Source organism: Trichosurus vulpecula, chromosome 4 (genome assembly GCF_011100635.1).
Source record: "Trichosurus vulpecula isolate mTriVul1 chromosome 4, mTriVul1.pri, whole genome shotgun sequence".
Classification (NCBI taxonomy): domain Eukaryota; kingdom Metazoa; phylum Chordata; class Mammalia; order Diprotodontia; family Phalangeridae; genus Trichosurus; species Trichosurus vulpecula.
Window position 1 is genome coordinate 61,282,782 of NC_050576.1, and position 22,438 is coordinate 61,305,219.

Genomic DNA, 22,438 nt, shown 5'->3' on the forward strand with positions numbered 1-22,438 from the left:
TCACAGAGAAGACTTTAAGGTGGTCACGGGAACACTTTAGGGTCACCCTCTCTGATGAAAACAAAATAATTTGGCCGCTTAATGTCATTTAATAATTTCACATTTCTTTTACAAATGAGAACATGTCTAATTTCTGACACAAATGGGTTTGCGAGGCTTTGGTTAATAGATAAACAATGATGAAAATAGAAATTAATTGCTCTGAGAACTGTGACAAAATTACTTTGCAGCTAGGAGGTCCCAAAGCCACTTGGATTGTGTTACTCTTCATTTGCCTCCTCTTCCTAAATGTGTTTTATAGATTCCTGCAACAACAGAAATATTTCCGTTTTTCTAAGATCTGTAATATCATTAGTGCGTTACTCCCTCTGCTCATGCAGATCGCTCCATGTATCTCAGTAGACAGACTTGAGTTGCTATATCCAAAAGGGAAATTTGTCACCATGTAGCTAACTCGCTCCCATGCTGCTCTAGTAACAAAACATGACCTATTACTGGGTCTCTGCTTGAGTCTCTTCCTGGTTGAGAGGACCTGTCAGAACTAACCCAGAGTCACCTACACTCATAGATGAGGCATCATTCCTATAGCATCCAAACTTTCAAAGCAATCAGAATACCAGAATTATATGTTATGGGGTCGGGGTACCATGCTGATATTTAATCTGTATTATATTTTTGGCTTAATTTTATTAGCAAAGAGTACTTGGGTTAGAGTTCTCTGAATGTGTTACTGCAATTTAATTATTTAGGAAAAAATTTTTCTTCCTTAAAATTTCTCACAAGAAAGAAAAGTTTCTCTGTAGATTGGTAATGTTAACTATTAATGTAAATGTTAAAATTTGACAACCTTGAATGCAAATATTTCCCCAAGATTTTTAGCTTTGTAAACAGTTTTGGGCAAAATGATTTGAAGATGAACTATTTTATGCATGAGCACTTGGTGATGCAGTGGATAGAGTGCTGGACTTAGAGACGGGAAGACTTGAGTTCAGATCCTGCCTCAGACAGTTACTGGTTGTGTGACCAACCTGAGGCAAGCTATTACACCTTCCTCAGCCTCAGTTTCCTCATTTGCAAAACAAGGATCATAACAGCACCTACCTCACAGGGTTGTTAATGAGAATCAAGTTGAGATAATATTTATAAAGTGCTTTACAAATGTTAAATTATATAAATGACAGTTATTCCTATCTTGAAGTATGACAAAAAGCTAATTCTGAAATGCCACTGTATTTAGAAAGAAAATGCTAAAATTTAAGAGGACAAAACAGTTATTAAAGCAAAGTTGAGTGTAAAACATTGCCTAAGTAGGTAAGAATGTATATTTATGTATATGACTGCATTTGTAGTAATGGACATTTGAAGAGCATTTGGGGCATAGAAGTTTTCACATTGAGTTTACCGGTTTGAATATCATCAGAATTTTGTAGAATCACGAAATGTATCAGTTATTTGACCTATATGAAACAAATTGTTTTTCCTTGTAGCTCTTAGCCTCATGCTCATTTATCTTTATCAGTTGTTAGCTACTTAGTCCTTTTGGGCAGCCTCCCCAGGAGAAAATGAGGATTAAATAAATGTCAGTTTGCTAGTTCAGTTCAATGAACAGAGCACTGTACGTACTAGGCATTGAAGGAGAAACAAAGTCAGTAACACGATCATAACAAGAATTAAATTATGTAAGCATGCAGTAAATTCTTTGGGACCAAATCAAGTTGTCTTCTGGAACTACTCAACTATGCTGAAATGGCTTTAGTGCTGTTTGAGCCCTTACTAAGTCTGTCATAGTTCATCTTTTCCATTCTTATGCAGTGTGGGCCTAGTATACAGAGCTGGCCTACAAGCCAGGAGCCTGGAGTCCAAATCCCACCCCACACATTCTAGCTATGTTGCCTTGAGCAAGTTACCTAACCTCTGAGTACTGTAGACGAGTGGTGTTCAACTCATAACCACCTCTATGATAATTACAGTTGAAATATTCAGTGGAGCTGCATAAGGAATGAGAGCGTTCTATCTTGTTTGTTGCTGAAAGTCCATATGGAGTACCATAAATCAAAATGGCTCTCCAGAGGCAGCATCTCTTTAGTTAACTGTGGTATTTGTAGAGGTTGCCGACTTAACTAATCATTCCAAGGCACTGACTGACACCAGTGTCACAGTTTCAGGTACTTTTCTAAATAACATAAATTGTCTTTAAAATAGCTTTTGGAGCCCTTAAGGAAATTCTTGTCACCAGTCAGAATATATAATCTAATATATTTTTATTAAATTCAAATACAGTAGACTTTTTCTCCCCCTGGGCCTTTAGGGTAACACACAAGAACCATCAGTGGTCTTTCAGGATTTTCTAATTGTCTGAGAGACAGATTGATCTTTGTCTTATCACTGTCTGGGAATATAAACTAACTGACTTCTATTTCTGACCTTATAATGAATAATAAATCCTGGCCTTATGATATGATTCCTGGCCTTATAACAGGGCAAGTGGTTTCCCTATTCCATGCTTGAGCTTTCCCATCTATAAATTAGAATATTAGGCCTGAGGGCTTGTCTTTTTCCTGTTTCATATGAATGTTATAAGGATGAATTAGGTAATAGGTTATTAGAGAAGCATATAAACATGGAATACTGTAGTATAGTTCTGGGATGAGTCATTGATTACCTCACAATGTCTTGCGTCAAGGAGGTGTAAACTTGGTAGCATTCAGCGTATCTAAGGAGCTAGTTTAATGAGCAGGTTTGTGTGAAGAGTGCTAAAAACAGCAACAGGCAGAAGACATTTAGCATTTGATTAATTTTAGGCTTGATTCTTTTCTTCTCAGGCCTATAAAGTCACAGATTTCTGGCTCCTGCTCAGAGTGACAACACTCTGGGGAGTCTGTTGGTACTGGCCAGCCACTGTCACAGACCCCTCAAAGGAGCATGGGGTCAGCTTGGGGAGGGTGGGGGGCGGTCAGGTGAGTTCTGATTTTTTTCTCTATATGGAACAGTTTTGTCACTCTTTAAAAACAAAAAGATTTTATACCTCATCTAAGCTGTAAAACATGAGTGACTCTTGAAAACCACTTTTCAAAATTGAGCCATATTGGAAAAAACTCAGCATTTACATGATTCTGTGTAAGCAAGTTCTTTATTGCATTGGTGTCAACTTCCAATAAAAACTGGACCTACCAATCCATACATAATGCTGCATATTGACTTAGTTTTAAAATGTAATGCTACCTGTGTTTTATTGTATTTTTATTTATTTTGTTAAATATTGCAGTTACTTGGTGGAGCCAAGATGGTGGCTGGTAAGCAGGGACTGGAGTGAGCTCCGTACCGAGCCCCTCCAAAAACCTATAAAAAATGGCTCTGAACCAATTCTAGAACGGCAGAACCCCCAGAACAGCAGAGGGAAGCAGGGCTCCAGCCCAGGACAGCCTGGATGGTCTCTGGGTAAGGTCTATCCCACACGGAGCTGGGAGCTGGGAACGGAGTGGAGCAGAGCCCAGCCTGAGCGGCGTGGAACATCCAGACCAGAAGCCGGGCGGAGGGGGCCCTAGCGCCCTGGATCAGTGAGCTGCGGCAGTTACCAGACCCCTTGACCCACAAACACCAAAGACTGCGGAGAAGGTTAGTGGGAAAAGCTGCGGGGGAGTGGAAGGAGTTCGTGGTTCGGCTTCCAGCCCCGGGGGCAGCAGAGGTGGGGCAACTACAGCTGTTGTTACTTCCGGCTCCAGGCCCACCTGGTGGGAGGAATTAAGTGGCAGATCAGAGCAGGGGTGCACAGCTTGCCGAAGATCTAAGCCCAGTTCGGGTTGGGGGTTGGGGAAGGAGCAGTGCTGGTGTGGCAGAGCTGGCACCTCCCCCCCAAACGTGGAACATAGAACTCTGTAGTCTACAAGCAGTCATACCCCACTGAAAAACTCAAAGGTCAAGTTAGTTGTCTGGGAATATGGCCAGGCAGCGAAAACACACCGAGATTCAGTCTCAGACTTTGCATTCTTTCTTTGCTGACAAAGAAGACCAAAACATACAGCCTAAAGAAGTCAATAAAGTGCAAGAGCCTACACCAAAAGCCTCCAAGAAAAACATGAACTTCCAGGCCATGGAAGAGCTCAAAAAGGATTTGGAAAAGCAAGTTAGAGAAGTAGAGGAAAAATTGGGAAGAGAAATGAGAAGGATGCGAGAAAACCATGAAAAACAAGTCAATGACTTGCTAAAGGAGACCCAAAAAAATACTGAAAAATACACTGAAGAAAACAACACCTTAAAAAACAGACTAACTCAAATGGCAAAAGAGCTCCAAAAAGCCAATGAGGAGAAGAATGGCTTGAAAGGCAGAATTAGCCAAATGGAAAAGGAGGTCCAATATTGCAATTACTTTTAAATTTGTTACGTTAGTTCATTTTAATTTGGTTTGGGATGCACTCAGGAGTGTTGTGGGCCACATACTTGACCCTCTAGCCTTCTGCATCTTCACATGTGGTGCAACCCCATGTGCATCATTCACAGTCCAGTTCACTTATTAGTGCCTTGTGATCTGTTACTCAGCCATTTATTTAATAAAGCCAAAGTAAAAATTTTCCTCTGTGTACATTTTTTATTAAAAGGAAAAAGTCCATCAAAAAATGTGTAGTAGATCAAATAGGATGTTATCAGATCATTTCTGTAGCTCTAATAAGCTGCTTTGGATGGGATAAGTTCATCAGATAGGTGAAATGAGTGTTCCAGGAATAAAATGTCACATAGTTCCACAATAGCTTTTGGGAATTACATGTTTTGTTATATAATTATGCAGATGAATAACATATTTCTCTTCTGGAATTCAGGACAGTAATGACTTTTTTGTTTCACAGATGTGGAAACTGTGATGCCAGAATGTTAAGTAGTTTGTTTAGGACCAAGTGACAAGTTGTTGAAATAAATACCATCAAAATTTAGAGCTCTTAGCATAGTCATTGACTGTGAGTATTAAGTGAATTTTTGTTTTGAAGTTTATCTTTACCTTAGAAAGTAATAGAATCCTAGATGTAAGTTACTTAGTCATATGTCTTTTAGGGTAATTGATCATTAGACTAGATATTTGAATTTTTTTTTGTTGTTTCCCAAAAGATAATTCATAAAAAAGAGAATGTTGCAGAATTACTCTATTAGCTGTGGAAAATACTCCTATTTAAAGTAAGATTATTTTTCTGTACCCTAAATGATTGACTCTTGAGAAATAATGTAATCCAGACCCACTCCATATTTATATTGGGATTTATAAGCTTGGGATAAAAGGCAGAGGAAGTATTACATTTGCCTCTTACTTCAGTGAATTGGCCCTTAGAACAGTAGTCCAATATTTATATTTTTCATGCCCTTATCTCTCAGGAAAATGTGGTCAACTGTCAGCAGTAAGAAGATGACAATATTTTTAAATTGCAGCTACTGTATTGAATCTCATGTTAGTAACCAGAAGTATTTTGGAAATCCAGGGAAAAATATAAGAATGGCAGTATAGACATTGATATTTGAATTTGGCATGATGATCTTTTAAATGTCATTCAGAATGTTTTTGGTACCAGAATATCCTCTCTGAAAGAGCAGTTGGCCTCACTCTTATTACCTCACTTTAAAAATAGATATCTAGTAATGATCCAGGAAGGAGCTGTCTTAAAGGTTAGGATTCCAGAGGGTATAGATTTGTTTTTTAATAGAAGCATCAAATAACCATTTCAGCATTTTTTAGACAGGCATGTTATCTTTGTGTCTTAAGGTCCTAGAATAGTTCTTGGCATTTTCTTTAGCATAGTAAATGATTAGTTCGATGGAGGTGGTGGCAGATTTTTTTTAAATATTTGATTTAGTTTCATTCTTATATCTTATGGGGATTGGTAGAATACTAAACACAATGTAATGCTTCCTATAAGATTTAGACTTCTGATATTTGGGAAAAATAGTCACAAGCAAATAAAAGAGAATTTTTAAGTAGTTATTTTTTGTTCTTAACTATAATATCGTATTATCTCGAAATTGTCTTATAACAAATGCTGGTAGCTTAGGAAAAGTTAATGACGATTACATTGTGTCCTTTGAACTTTGTCACGGTATTTCCCAGCAATTGTTTCTTTCTTAGCCAAATTTCATTTTTTGCTTAATTTTAAAAGGGGTACCATTATACTCATTATCTCTAGGGACCAAATCATTGTCCTTTCTTTAAAATTGATACCCTAAGAATAGTACTGAAGTAGATATCTACTCTGAAGCAATCATACAAATAAACATAAACATAAACATTGATAGACTAGGATGGTACTTGAATTAACTGTTAGTCCCTCTTCTCCTTTATAGCTTGTTAAAACTGAGGATCAGACCTGGATAATTTTTAGAGGAGATTAATAAGGATAGTTGAAAAGAGAACGCTTATTCAATGACCAGTTACAGTCAAACACATGAAACTAGAACAAGAAAAAAAAACTGGTGAAATTAGAAGACAACAGATTTTAAACAGGTAGAAAAGAAACTTGGCCTGACTCAAAGGAGCTATTTGAAAGAGGCAAGCAAATTATATCTAATGTGTTCAAGTGGAAACAAAAGAAAATCAAGCTGCTGTAATATGGTTGTAAAAAATGTCAAGTCAGTGGGCAGTAGAGTGCCATGCTGAGCACGTTGGGGGAAAGAATGTTCTCTCTCTTCCCCCAGTGTCCCCTGTGACTCTATTATAAGGGAAACGAGGGGAGAATCTCTGTAGAGATACAAAAGACTACAAAGCAGGAGGCACCTCTCCCTGGGCAGAAGTATAACCAAAATATTTCTACATTTCATGCAAAGATAAGTGGGCCCATTCTGTCCGCAGTTTCATATTTTATTTATATATATATATAATATAATATAATGTCATATTATATTATATTATAATAGAATTGGAATCATAAGACCACAGAAATGCTTCAGAGGAATTCCTTCACTTTTTTAGCTAAGGAAGCTAAGGTCTAGACAGGTTAAGTGACTTGCCTAAGGTCTTCCACTTAGTTTATGGCAGAGCCAAGACTAAACTCTAGCCTTCTGATTCTCAGACCAGTGCCCCTTTTACATTATGCTGCTTCCTCCTTGCGCCCTCTTAATGTAGAGTAAAGAACACGACTTTTAGGAAGATTGGTTATGGCTCTGTGGTATCGTTTACTTTCTTGAATATTTCTCCTGTAGATACTTTGTCTGAAATATTTGATTCTAGTGCTCTTGATAAATTGTCGTTCACTTCAAATTTGACAAACAACACCCCAGCAAAAAACAATGAGCCCTTCAGCTTTTGGGGATCCAAGGACAGGCGAAAGAAGAACCCGGTCGGGCGTGTGCACTGCCATTTCATGAGCTTCCATTTATAGATCTGTCTATGTAGCACCTCTTTCTTATCCAGAAGAAGTGTGGGGGATAGTGTATGTATATGCATGAAACTAGAAGAAGAGTTTTCTATGTTCCCAATCCGTATTCAAGGTTACTAAATGCTTGCCTGGAGTAATGTATCTGGCCACACGGCTCTGCTTACTCACTGCTTGGGAAACATACCCACAGCGCTCACCTCTCTTCCCCTGCCTTTATACATTTGTTTTTAAGCTTGTAGATGATCATGACATTGCTGTGCAGTTTTCTGCTGCTTATTTTTAAGTTGAAATCTCATTTTTGTTTCAGATTCTCCTTCTTCTGTGGTTAACAAACAGCTCGGATCCATGTCCCTTGATGAGCAACAGGGTGCGTGCAACTGGAGATGCGCCATGCCCATCCATAGTTTCATTGCAATGCATAAACTAAGCTCTTTCTGTTTTCATTATCTCTTGTAATAACTAATAGCCACAGCCTGTTTTCATAGAGCCAGATAACATTAAATAGGATTGGGCGCAAGAGTCTCTCTTTCCTGCACAAATGATGTTCTCCAGAGGGAGGGTAAAAACCAATTGTTCCCCTGCCCCTGATGCCAACTTTTAAGTGATCTTCTCATAACCTTATAGGCATAGGTGAAAACTAGAGTTAACAGTCTTTCTCTTTGTCTTTTGAGGCAGTTTAAAATATTTTGTAGGGTGAATTTAGACTTTTGCCCAGGACGCTTTTCATGTATTATAATTTTAGTTCCCGGTAATAATAACAGCTTTGATTTTCCTTCGAGTAATACCCTACCTAGCAGAGAGAGTGCGATGTAGGAGATAAAGGGCTGGCCTTGCTTCTGACACATCCTCACTGTGTGGCCAGGGACAAGTCACTTAACCTCTCAGTGTCCCAGACCATGAGCTATAAACAAGTTGCCAGTCTGCATCAGTGGAGGGACTTTCCATATTAGGAACTCCCTAAACTGATGAAATCCAGCCCCTTCCTTCTCTCCCAAAACAATCCTATTCAGTATGCAGACTTCCGGCACCCTTTGGGACATGGGCAACTTGAATCCAAGAGGAAATGGAAAAGGCATAGGGTTTTACTGAAAATGTCATCAGTCTAAGAAGGAGAAAGAAAGATCCAACATTAGGCCTGTTACCAGAGCCTCTTGACTTAAAATTGTATGTGAAAGAAGGGTTCTGGTTTTCCACAGATCTGAAGCCCTAAGAGGAATGGATTTCTGGAGACAGACAGACAGAGGCAGAAAGAGTAGAAAGAAGGGACAACTGGCAAAGAGGGAGGAGATAGAAAGCTGTAAAAAGCAAAGGAGTCTTGGGCCATTTAGTTTAAGGACAGGCTTGCTGGGGTGGTGGGGGAAGGTGGAGGGTACAGTATTACAGCAGAGAATAATTGGTGTTTATAATGATGTCCTTTGAGTCATGCAAAGCTATGTTTCTCTGCTTAAGGAAACACGGAAACATACTATATTCTTTTAAAGAATTTCTATCCAAAAGTGGTAAAAATTTATGAAAAGGATTGATCTTCAGATATTCTTAATCTCCAGAAATCTAGAAAATTCACGTCTATTTGAGTATATAAGGCATTATTGTAGTGCTTTTCTTCTTAAATACCTAGAGTCTAAGAGGTCATTAAACAGAACTAATTGTGAATTCTATGTTCATATACTCATTTTAAAACAAATAAAAATAAAAACAATTTTTAGCCATAGGCCAGAGATGACCTTTGGTTGCTATAGTTTTTCTCTTCAGAACTGAATTAATCATATTTTGATTAATGAATTTTGGGTATTAGAAATTAGATTTGTTTTATGTGTTTGGACATTTATTGGTAATGTGTTAATACTGAAGAGTATCAAGAAAAATCGTAACAGTCATAAATAGCATATTATAATAAATTGTCCAAAAATGATTTCTGATTAATCGGGCTTTTTTGCTGAAACTATAATCAAATAAAGATATCAGTATGAAGCAATGAGCAATATTGCCAGGTGGTTTGAAGCCAGATTCATATATTTGTAGATTATGAATTTTACCAAAGCTATACAGGATATTAATAGTACTTCATTTACCAGGCTGCTGTGTATATTAGTATTATAATACCCAGAGATTACTGCCAGAGCTTATTAATATTTCTATAATAACAGTATAGGTTTTCTAAGTTTATGTTTTTGAAATTTTTAGTATCTTTTTCTTTAAGAAAATGGCTTCATAAGCATTGTCTTATTAATCATCAGAGTGCTGGGAAAGGAATAGTAGTTATGGAAACTGAGGCATAGCAAAATTACCAGGAGCAGAATACATACATACACATGTACAGATATACAATGAATTACTTAGAAATCTGGTAACCTTACTATTGGTGCAGTGCGTGCCATTGGCTATATCTCACTATCTTTTGATGACATTCTCTGCTTGTCAATAAGGTATCATAGTCCATATAAAGTGCATATAAAGTGCAAAACTTAGGTTTTGTGTTGATTGTACAGAGTGAAGTAGGATTATCTGTGTATGTGCATGTTTTACATAAGCTTAGAGTAAGCAATAAATGTCTCTTCTTTCTCTTAAGGCAACCAACGAATCTAAGTAAGCATTATTACCAAGTAATTTTCAGTACAGTTGCTACTTTACTAAAAATGTCTTTGTAAAATTGAAGAATAGATGTTCATCCTTGATGACATCCTTTGTTTTAGGGGTTTCCTTACCATTTTCAGCTGAACAGTGGGGCTACATTCAGTAAGCATCTCCTGAGCACTTGTTCTGTGCCTGGCCCTGCTAAATGATCAGAATCTTTGTTCACTCTTCAATAGTCAGGTTTTCTTTAAGTCTTAACTTCAGACCTGGACTTGCCAGTTTTGTTCTTCTAGGTATTTATGAGAAAAAGTAGGTTGATTGATGAGCACTGAATTTGAAAATGAAATTTTCACTTGAGTTTTTTTCTGTGATGAATTACTACAAAGTATGAAGTTTGCCATGAACATCCTCTGTCAATGCTGATGACAACACATTCATACTTTCCCCTTTGTATATGACTTTTATTCATGCTTCTCCATTAATCCTCCAAAGGAGCTCTGTTCAAGGTTTCGAAGGATGTTTTTCTATCAGTGTCTTAGAGGTACCACTATATTCCTCCCTAGGCTGTTGTCTCTTATTCTTGCTAAATGACCTCCTTGCCATTTTTTCCAGTTACATGTATCCAAAATAATACCTTGTGAGCATAAATGCATTATATTTTCAAAGAAACAGTGGGAGTTTTATGATTAAACATAGTTGGGGAGAGAGGAAGGTTTCCTCTTATTGAAATGAAAGCTCTTCTGTGTAGCGTTTCTGATTGTAGTTTTTCATTTCAGTCTTTAGGTTCAGGGAGGATGTTTCCTGTTGATTGGGGATTCATCCTCATTATGACAAAAATATACTGTTGTATTATTAATTTGCATAAATCACCTCCAGAAATAGCTACAAGGGAAATAGGAAGATGATGACAGGAGCAGTGGTCTTTCTCAACCTTTAGGAAGCCAAGTGTGATTATCACAACAGAGGATATATGCATACATACATATATACATACATATGCACACACACTTTTTTTTAAAATATATGTATGTATACATCTATCCTCTGTTTCTCCATTGAGATTTTTGTTTACAAAGTTTAAGTAGATGAGAACATACAGAATGTTTTTCTGGCCTTGTTTCAAGTGGTACCAGTATGTGTGAAAGAGTAAGAATCCTTGTTCAAAAAAATTACTTGAAATTAGGATATAGAATTAATCTTCGGTGTCTCATTTTCTTCTCTTCCTTGTTCTACTTTCTGAAGAATCCTCACACTTTCCAACACTAGCATTAACTTATAGAGAGGTGGCAAGGGGCTTAACCTAGAGATGGAAGTATACTTCTGACTATTCAATTCCGCAAACATTTATTAAGTACCTGCTGTATAAAAGGTTCTGTCCTTCTGAGAATCTGGGCGAGGGGATATAGAAATAGGTAAAACCATATAATCTACCATATTGAGAATCAGCTATGTGCAAGTGCTAAAGATAGTCTCTTGTCTTCAAGATTGAAGCCTAGACATGGAGGTTTAAAAACATTTGCATAAATAACAAATATTCCAGATAGTACGTGACAAGCATGTAAGAGGAACAGACAAAATTATCGGAGTATACAGAGGAAGAAATGATCATTTCTGGCTGTAGGAAATCAGGCAAGGGCTTGTGGAAGAGGAGGCATTTGAGTTGGACTTTGAAGCAAGCATCTGATTTCAGAAGAAGGTGGATGGCGGGACATTCCAGGCTTCAGGAATGACATAAGTGAAGACACAGGTATAGAGAATCATGGACATATTTGTTAAGGGGGCCAATCTAGCTTGATTTTGAGTGTAGAATTGTACAGAGTTGTAGACTGATGCCAGATTGTAGAGGACCATGAAAGAGAGGCCAAGATATTTGTTGATTCAGTAAGTAGAGCTGGGAATGACATAATCAGAGCTATCCATTAAGAAGAGTAAGGTGGTAGCATGTATAGAATGGTCTTCTGAGCTTGTTTTCTTATCTTCAGAATGATAGGGTTGGACTAGAAGACTTCTAAGATTTCTCCCAGCTCTAAAATCATGATCCTATGATTGAATAGGGGTTATACAAGAGGGGGGGAGACCAGTTAGAAAGGCAGTGCAATAGATGGACTAAGAGATAACAAGGGCCTGAAGTGGGATATTGATAGAGAATATGACAGTGACCACAAATGCAAAATGCTGTGAGCAGAGAATCAGTAATACTTGGTATTGGATTAAATACAAGATCATTATATAAAGGAGTTCTGTTTTGTTTGAACTACTAACTGCTTTGAGCATATATTTCATGGGACTATCTGTTTCATTTGCGTTTTGACATGTAGGTCAAATGAGAACCTTCGCAAACAATTCCTGGTATCTCATTTCCAAGTTTCCTGTTACTTCAGTTTCTTAGATTTTGCCAGGTTTCTTGGTCTCAGTTACCAACCACCAAAATAGCATATATTTTCTTGAATTTTGGGCAATTTTATTGTCAAATAGCAATAGTATTTCATGTATTTCTTTTCAATGTTACTAACAACTATAAAATGATACATATGTTAGAAGAAAGAAAATTAAACTTCATAAATCTTGTTATTACCAATTAAGTAGTTTTACATCATTCTAAATATCTGAACTTTGATGAGCCATCCCCAAGCTGAATTGCTGTTGATTGCAATTATCACACTTGTTTATTCTGATTTAAAAATGTCTCTTGAAAATGTTAAGTGAATTAAATTTAGTCCAAGCAGTTCACAACGTTTAAAACCACAGTACCTTGTTAGCCTCAACGGTCTTTACTTTCCTTGACCAAAATGCTTTTCTAAGAAACCAAACTGAAAAAGGATAGAGAAGATTAGTGTACTAATGTTCACAACAACCATTACTCTGGTGTAGTGGTAAGAACATTGCTGGCAGAGTCAAATGAACTGGGCTTATATCCTGGCTCTGCTGTTTTTACTTAGATCTGTGACCTTGGACAATCATTCATCATCCCTGGGCCTCAGTTTCCTAATCTTAAAAATAAGAGAATTGAATTGGAGGACCTCTACAGTTTCTGAATCTGTCATCTGAATAATTTGCATCATGCCCTGAATTGCTTTCCAACATAAACAAGTTTTGAGATAGACATGGGAGAGACAGCCTGGTGTAATAGATAGAATGTTGACCTTTTGATTCTAAGATTCTAGTTTCTACTGTAACTAAAGGGATAAATGAAAGTCAGACAATAATGATAGCGGTGAGGTTCACCCACCTGCCACTAGCTATAACTAGTGAATGTTAGCAGCAGCCTTTGAACCTCACCACTATCATATGATTATATGCCCTTTCCATTCTACCGCACAATTCTTCTTTTGTTATCCTAGCTCATGAAAACTGAAGTGACTCAAAAAAATTAATTTTTTTGTGTATACTTTTTGTATTTTATCCCATCTGTACAGCCTATTTTGGCTAGTCAGTCTGATTTTCATGTATCCCTTTAGTGACAGGAGAAATTAGAATCTTAGAATCACAGATTTGAAAACAACTTTAGAGGGTTGGTAGTGCAGCTCATTGCAGGATGTTTGAATGCTTTTTACAACACCCCAGCTGAGCCAGTCTTCAGTCTCTTCTTGTACAGCTTTGGAAATGGGAAAACTGCTTACTTCAGAATGATCCCTATTCCAGTTTCGTATGGCTCACATTAAAAGGGAGCTTGATTTTTATACTGAGGCAAAATCTGCTGTCTGGTGATTTTTACCCATTGATCCAAATTATACCCTTATGGGCCACACAGAATTTACTATCATGTCACATTATCCTTGGAGATGCTTTGTAACCTAGTAGAAAGAATGCTGGCGTAAAAACTGATTCTGGTGTTTGTGCTACCACTCATTGGTTGTATGAACCAAGGCAAACCATATAATCTATCTGGGCTTCAGTCTCCTCATCTGTGAGATGGAAAGATTGTTCCAAATGACTTCTCACATTGCTGCTAGCGCCAAAGCCAGTGCCTGTCTTCTGTCTAAAGATGACCATCACGCCCCTCTCAGCAGTGCTTTTTTGAACTTTCTTGGGTTAAGCATTACAAGTTCAGCGATTCATCTTCAGATGACCCAGTTTTGAGTGCCCTGGTTGTTTTCTTCTTTCCTTTACGAGGTTTCTTTAGAAGATCTCCAAAGTAATCCTCCCAAGAAATAATTTTCTTCTCCACTTTTTTTATCCCCTAAAAAATAACAAATAACATACTTACTATTTAGTATTGAAGAAGGGAAAAAAGTTTTATCTATGAAAGTTTTTTGAAAGATTTGAATGTATCCATCAAAAAGTGATGTTGCTCTCGGTTATAAGTGAATTTCTGTAGTTCATACTTGTTGTTTTATATTCATAATTTTTGTTGTTGTTACTGCTGCTCCTCTGATTACAATAATAATAATGGAAGTTGAAGATAATGATGCTGCACTTGCAACTTGCAGCTAGATGATACAGTGGCTAAAGTGTTGGGCCTAAAGTCAGGAAGATTATGTGCAGGTCCAGCCTTAGACATTCACAAACTGAATGACCCTGGGCAAATTACTTAACCTTTGTCTGCTTTGGTTTCCTCAACTGTAAAATGAGGATAATAGCACCCACCTCCCAGAGTTGTTTTGAGAATCAAATGAGATAATATTTATAAAGTGCTAATCACAGTGTCTAGCACATGATAGGTGTGTAATAAATGCTTGTTTCCTTCCTTTTGCTTATTTTGGAACTAATTCTTATAGGCAACCAATACATCTATTGTCACTTAATATTCCAGTTTTAAATAAATATATGGAATGCTCATTGATAATAACAAAAAATATAAATGTCAATTATCTGTTTTGGTATCACATTTCCTTAGACGTGAACAGATTTTTTTTGAAGTTAATAAGGAAGTCCATGCATACAGAAGACAGGTTATTAACTGTACAGAAACCAGTATATCCATTTTTTCTAATTTCTAAGCTACTAAGGAATAACTTAGATATTGAAAAAATTAGCCCAATATATGTTAAGTATGTGTTGAGTTAAGATTAAAAACTTAGTCATAAAACCTAAAACTTCAAATAGTAATATGAAGACCACATTGCATCAGTGTGTTTTGTATTGCTATTAAATTACCATTCCATTGTGAATGTTCAGTGGTCCTGAGTTAATGTGGCAGTGGACACTGATGATTTCTTATTCCTGCTTATTCATTCAACAAATCTTTTATGTGCTTGGAAAATTTAAGTATATAAAACATTTCGAAGAATTAGACTTTTCCCCCCAATAATCTTTTATATTCTGAGAATGGTAAAAATTCCTGAAATCAAACTTGATTTTAAATTCTTCATTCTCAGAATTACCTCATACTTAATTCTTTAAGACTCATTGACAAGGTTCCCTCTCCCCTATGTGAAAAGTCTTCTGGATTCTTACCAGTGTTAACATTTTAAAAATCTTTTTCATTTCCCAAATTCTCTTGACTTTAATAATTTTTTTTGTATGTATTCAGAGATGAGAAAGTAAGCATGTTGGTCATTGGTTTATGTTTTTGATTTAAAATGTGATCTCTGATTTTTTTTGCCACATTTTAAAAATATTTTTTCTTTCTTTGAGATACATTGATCACTCAATCAACAGTCACTTATTAAGTACCTACTATGCCATGTAGTATGCCAAGCACCAGGATCACAAATACTAAAGTGAGGTGGTTTCTGCCATGAAGGATCTTATATTCTACTAAGGGGATACAACATGTTTATAAGTGTGTAAATAAGATATATACAGAAGAAAGATTTATGCATTTTGGTAGAGAAGAGGGAAGCCAAGGAATAAGGAAAGATCTCCTAAAGATGGCGTATGAGCCAGGCCTCGAAAGGAGAGAGATTACACACAGGGCCTAGGGGAGGAAAGGACACTTTGCAGACATGGGGAATGGAGGTGGGGGAGGGATGTTGTGTGGTTGGATGGATTGGAGAGAGGCGAGACTTGTACAGGGAGACCAGTTAGGCTATTACAGTAATCCAGAAAAGAGGCTGACGAGGGCCTGAACTAGGGCGATGGCTGTGTAAGTGGAAAGATCTTGTGAGAGAGATGTCATGAAGGTAGAAATGGTGAGACTTAGAGTAGATATGTGGGGTAAGGAAGAGGTATAAAGGATGACTCCAAGATTTAGAACCTGTGTGATTGGAAGAATGATAGTGACTTTAACAGAAGTAGAGAAATTAGGAGAGGGGTAGACTTAAGGTAATAACTTCAGTTTTGGACCTGTTGAGTTTAAGATGCTTGTTGATATTGGAGGGCATATATGTAGCAGTAGGTGGGGAGAGAAAGCACTAGAGCTCAAGAAAGAAATGGAGACAAAAAACTTTAATTTTAATTTTAAAATATTAGGGCTGGATATAGAGATTTGAGAGTCTTTCACATAGGGATGATAATTGAACCAATGGAAGCTGATGAGAGCACTGCCAGAGTGTAGAGAAAGAAAAGAAAGCCTCACACATAGGCGAGAGTATGTGGATGGCAGTTGTGCAAAGGAGAACTAAGGAGGATTAGTTAGAGACGAAGAGAACTTTGACAGTAGTGTCACAAAAACCTAGAGGAGAAGGGATGTCAGGCACTGCAGAGAGGTCAAGAATAACAAGGACCAAGAAAGTGCCATTGAATTTATCAATAAAGAGATCATTGGTGGCATGGAGAGAGTGATTTCTGTCAAATGGTAAGAGTTGGAAACCATATTACATGAGTTTGAGAAATGAGTTATGGTTAAACATTGGAGACAACAATAGGGATGTCGCTATGAAAGGAATGGGAGATGCAGGACTGTAGTGTTAGGGGATACTATGGTCAAGGAAGGGTTTTTGTTTTCTAACCTAGGGGAAATATCTAAGCATAACTGTAGACATAAAAGGAGCCAGCCATCTGATAATAAGTTTAGATGGAAGTCAAAAGTGGAAACTCCCAGAAGGAAGTGGGAGTGAATGAGACCGTGAACATAAATAGAAGGGTTAAGGATCAAATCAGATAATGTATATAAAATGCTTTGCATATTTTAAAGTGCATTTTAAATTGCTGCTGTAGTTGTAGTTATGACTAAAAATCTTCATTGAGAAGGATAACTTCAAGAGGATCAAAATATGTCATTGGACAGAAATCATCTGGAAAATTTAGTGGTTGAAGAAAAGTAGCTTTGTCTCAGTTTTGAGAATGGGAAGTATTCAAAATCTAGTTATGTTTCATTTACCTTTCTTAGTCTTCACTTCTATAAAATCTTGAGAATGATTTACACATGTATCAGGGATGTCTTTAATGAAAATAGGAGAAAGAAGTAGACAGGCTTTCAGAGATGATTTTCTAAAGCAGACTCTCTTCACGGTTACACAGTTGTCTGAAATCAGACAATGAATACAAGAATCCTATTGTGTTTATTGTTTTATTACCCCTCCAACAATTATTTGAATCACTAGAGCAAAATGTAACTTTAAAGGCTCTCATCCATCAGAGTGTCTCATGAATGCCATGAGTATACAGGATTCTTTGATAAATGTGACCTTTTCCAATTTACCCTTCCCTCCTACCCAACAACCCCCTGTTTTTGTCAAAGAAGGTATAAAAGGGGGAGAGAAATAAGGAAGAAAAAGGGATTTGGAGTGCCTTTGGGAAGCTAGGGCACTTTGAAGGATCCGAAGCTGCTTGCTGATAACAAATGGGACAGCACATCTTGTGAATGCCAATATTCTGGCGACAGAAGATTCCAAATCATGGAATACCACAGTTTTCAGAGAATCCAAATTGCAGATGATCTGCAGGGGCAGACTTGCTTAGAAGTTGTTCTGCACACTTCACAAGCATCCGTCTCCCTCATTAGTGTGCATGTAGAAGCCACAGTTTATTTATCTGCTAAATCAGGTCCAGAAAGTGTCTAGCAAAGGAAGCAGCCTCGAGAAGGGGAAGGATGAGACGGGTTTTGGCAGAGCTCTGTATATAGTTGAAACCCATTTCTATTTTTATGCTTCTCATGTCAGAGGGAAGTGGGTCAGGAAGAAGAGATTTGGCATGATACAAGCATATGATGTTAGGCATAAAGCACTAGGTGACAAATAAAAAAGGCTGCTACCTTTTAACCCATAAATGGCCATCTAAAATGAGAAAATAGGAGTAGCCATCAGCAGAGCCTTCAACCCCTTTTCTGGAATGAAGTTTAGAAGCCTTCTCAGTTGAAGGACCTTTGGCCACAGGTGGAGGCAACGCTGTACTCTGCCTTTGGTGCAATTCAATCTAACAGATATGTTTTGAGAAGCTGCTACATTCAAGGCCTTATGCTTGGCAAGGGGAATACAAAGACAAAATAGAAAAACAGTGTATCTGTCAAGGATATCTTTGCTGGTGATATATTTTTTAGATTAGTTGGTATAGAATTATTTAAAGAGTGAGGGGATAAGCATTAGTAATTCACCCTTTCTTGATTACTATGTAGCCAAGTTTGTGGGGAAATAAAGGAGTATTGTGGGAAGGGCAGGGTGCCATTGATACCTGGGCTCCTACCTCAGCAACAGCCCTTTAATTCGCCATGTACTGTGCTCGGGAGGGTGGGACTCCAGCCCCAGACTCTCTCTAGGACTAGGTTTGGACTTATGCTATGTGTGGAGACACTACCAACTCTATCAAACCATCTGAGAAAACCAACACGAGCTTCTCTTCATCACAGAGTACCAAGTATATCGATGTTGGTTGTAGTCTGTGGAGGCCTAACTTATTTCTCTCTGTACTATCTGAGAAAATACCACTACCCTAGCCCCTTATTACCACCAAATGCCCAGATTGATGTTGGCCACCTACTGACTTTTATGTCCCAACCCTAGTACCTTCGTTTTTTGCCATCATTACCCCCTAGAGGGTCAAGCTCTAATCTTGACACTTGTCAGAGGCTGCATTTGAAGGCCTCTGTGCCCCAAAAGCTACTTTTAATTTTTTTTTCTGTATTCGTTATTTAATATTTTTTAGTTTTCAACATTGATTTCCACAAGAATTTGAGTTACAAATTTTCTCCCCATTTCTACCCTCCCCCCACCTCAAGATGGCATATATTCTGATTGCCCTGTTCCCCAGTCTGCCCCACACCACCCCCATCTCCTTTCCCCTTACTTTCTTGTAGGGCAAGATAGATTTCTATATCCCATTGCTTGTATCTCGTATTTCCCAGTTGCAAATAAAAACAACTTTTTTTTTGAGCATTTGTTTTTAGAACTTTGAGTTCTAAATTCTCTCCCTTCTTCCCTCCCCACCTACCCTCCTTGAGAAGGCAAGAAATTCAACATAGGCCACATGTGTATCGTTATGCAAAACATTTCCATAATAGTCATGTTGTGAAAGGCTAACTATATTTCCCTCCAGCCTATACTGTTTTCCTTTATTCAGTTTTCTCCCTTGACCCTGCCCCTCTTCAAAAGTGTTTGCTTTTGATTATCTCCTCCCCTGATCTGCCTTTCCTTCTATCACCACCCCCCTCTCTTATCCCCTTCCCCACTACTTTCCTGTAGGGTAAGATACCCAGTTGAGTTTGTTATTCCCTCCTTAAGTCAAATCCAGTGAGAGCAAGATTGACTCATTCCCTTTCACCTGCCCCCTCCTCCCTTCCAATAGAACTGCTTTTTCTTGCCACTTTTATGTGAGATAACTTACCCCATTCTCTCTCTCCCTTTCTCTTTCTCCCAATATATTCCTCTCTCTCACCCCTTGATTATATTTATTTGTTTATTTTTAGATATCATCCCTTCATGTTCAACTCACCCTGTGCCCTTTGTCTATATATATGTATATTCCCTTCAACTACCCTAATACTGAGAAAGGTTTCATGAGTTACAAATATCATCTTTCCATGTAGAAATGGAAACAAAACAGTTCAACTTTAGTAAATCCCTTATGATTTCTCTTTAATGTTTACCTTTTCATGCTTGATTTTTGTATTTGAAAGGCAGATTTTCTATTCAGCTCTGGTCTTTTCATTGAGAAAGTTTGAAAATCCTCTATTTTATTGAAAGTCCATATTTTGCACTGGAATATTATACTCAGTTTTTCTGGGTAGGTGATTCTTGGTTTTAATCCTAACTCCTTCAACTTCTGGAATATCCTATTCTAAGCTCCTCGATCCCTTAATGTAGAAGCTGCTAGATCCTATGTTATCCTGATTGTTTTTCCACGATACTCAAATTGTTTCTTTCTGGCTCCTTGCAGTATTTTCTCCTTGATCTGGGAGCTCTGGAATTTGGTGACAATATTCCTAGGAGTTTTCTTTTTGGGATCTTTTTGAGGAGGTGATCTGTGGATTCTTTCAATTTCTGTTTTACCCTCTGGCTCTAGAATATCAGGGCAGTTCTCCTTGATAATTTCTTGAAAGATGATATCTAGGCTCTTTTTTTGATCGTGGCTTTCAGGTAGTCCAATGATTTTTAAATTATCTCTCCGGGATCTTTTTTCCAGGTCATTGGTTTTCCCAATGAGATATTTCACATTGTCTTCTATTTTTTCATTCTTTTGGTTCTGTTTTATAATATCTTGATTTCTCATAAAGGCACTAGCTTCCACTTGCTCCATTCTAATTTTTAAGGTGGCAATTTCTTCAGTGGTCTTTTGGACCTCCTTTTCCATTTGGCTAATTCTGCCTTTCAAGGCATTCTTCTCATTGGCTTTTTGGAGCTCTTTTGCCATTTGGGTTAGTCTATTTTTTAGAGTGTTATTTTCTTCAGTATTTTTGGGGTCTCCTTTAGCAAGTCATCCACTTGTTTTTCATGATTTTCTTGCATCACTCTCATTTCTTTTCCCAGTTTTTCCTCTACTTCTCTTACTTGCTTTTCCAAATCCTTTTTGAGCTCTTCCATGGCCTGAGACCAATTCATACTTTTCTTGGAGGCTTTTGATGTGGGCTTTTTGACTTTGTTGACTACTTCTGGCTGTATGTTTTGATCTTCTTTGTAACCAAAAAAAGATTCTAGAGTCTGAGTCCTTTTTCGCTGCTTGCTCATGTTCTCAGGCAACTACTTGACCCTTGAGCTTTTTGTCAGGGTATGACTGCCTTCAGAGTGGAGAGTGCTTTGTTCCAAGCTTTAGGGGGTCTTGCACTGCTGCTTTCAGAGCTACTTCTACACAACAAGCTCTGCCACACCAGCACTCCTCCCCCAAGAACTGTCAACCAGGACCACGACCCAGATCCAAGCAGGGCAAAGCAAGAGAACCCTGTCTCTGTGCCAGTAAAGTGCTCCCTGCATTCCTACTCTGATCTGACACTTGATTCCTCCCACCAGGTAGGCCTGGGACCGGAAGCAGCCGCAGCTGGAGCTCTGGAAGCAGGTGCCGAGCTTCCTGCTGCTGCCACTGTACCACCTCCACCAACCTGGGGCTGGGGCCGGACCGTGTACTTCTCTCACCCAGATCCAGCAGTTTTCCTACTGACCGACTAAGTTGTCTTTGTTGTTTGTGGGTTGAGAAGTCTGATAACTGCTACAGCTCAGTGATTCATGGCCCCAAGGCCTTCTCCCTATCTGTTCCTAGCCTGGTCATTTCTGGGGTGGTCCATGGTGCAATAGACCCCTCGCAGCAACCATCCAGGCAGTCCTGGACTGGAGACCTGCCTCTCTCTGTTATTTCATGGGTTCTGTAGCTCTAGAATTTGTTCAGAGCCATTTTTGACAGGTGTTTGGAGGGATTTGGGGGAGAGCTTAAGCGAATCCCTGTTTTCCAGCTGCCATCTTGGCTCCGCCCCCTCCAAAAGCTACTCTTAAAACCTCCTGCTGCATATAGAGGTGTTACCTATTCTATCTTGCTTCATCAAACAGAGAAAAATACCTCAGCCCTCTGAGTGCCAGATATCAGCACCAGGGTCTTCAGACCCAAGTTGTAATCAACTATATACTCTACAAGCATCTTCTCAGTGTGTGTCACTCTACCTTCCATCTTGAAATAAGGCAAAGGAACTGGTGCCAAGTATGAGTTCAGCCAGGCTACTGGAGACCTGAGTAGTAAACATTTTCCCAAGCTGACACTCCTTTCTGTCATTTGCAAAACTTCCATTCACTGCTATCACTCAACAATGTCTCTTCCTTTGAGTTATTCTATCTTATATAACACTGTCCAGATTCTTATTACAAAAATCTACCAGCCTCTAAGTCACTCTTCTTTTTTCATGGAGTTTATGATCCAGATCTCATAGGCTTCCTCCCAACCCTTGCTTCATATAAATATGGGCATCTCCTCAAGCACTGTATTCTTCCAATTCTTCTTCATCTGAAGCATAATAGGTTCTGCTTCAGCCTCTTATCTTTACTCTGTGTGTCTTTCTCTGCTTGAAGTATATTTCTTGTAAGCAACATATTGTTGGATTCTGGTTTAAATCCATTTTTAATCTGTTTTGCTATTTGCTTCTTTTTTATGGGTGAGTTCATCCATTCCATATTCACAGTTATGATTACTAACTATGTATTTCTCTCTATCCTATTTTTTACCCTTGTTTATCCTCTCTCTCCTTTCACACTGTCCCTCCTCAAAGTATTTTACTTCTA

The 22,438-nt window shown here is 38.1% G+C and overlaps 1 protein-coding gene across 10 annotated transcripts in view; it reads left to right on the plus strand.

The window, feature by feature from the left end:
* DCAF6 (DDB1 and CUL4 associated factor 6) overlaps positions 1-22,438 on the plus strand; it is a 176,142-nt gene that overhangs the window by 100,321 nt on the left and 53,383 nt on the right. For 7 of the 10 annotated variants that reach the window (XM_036757209.1, XM_036757204.1, XM_036757206.1 and 4 more), the window contains one exon: positions 7,657-7,716. The exons of the other annotated variants lie outside the window; for them this stretch is intronic. In XM_036757209.1, the coding sequence (XP_036613104.1) occupies positions 7,657-7,716 (60 nt within the window). The remainder of the gene's footprint in view (positions 1-7,656; positions 7,717-22,438) is intronic. 10 annotated transcript variants of the gene reach the window in all.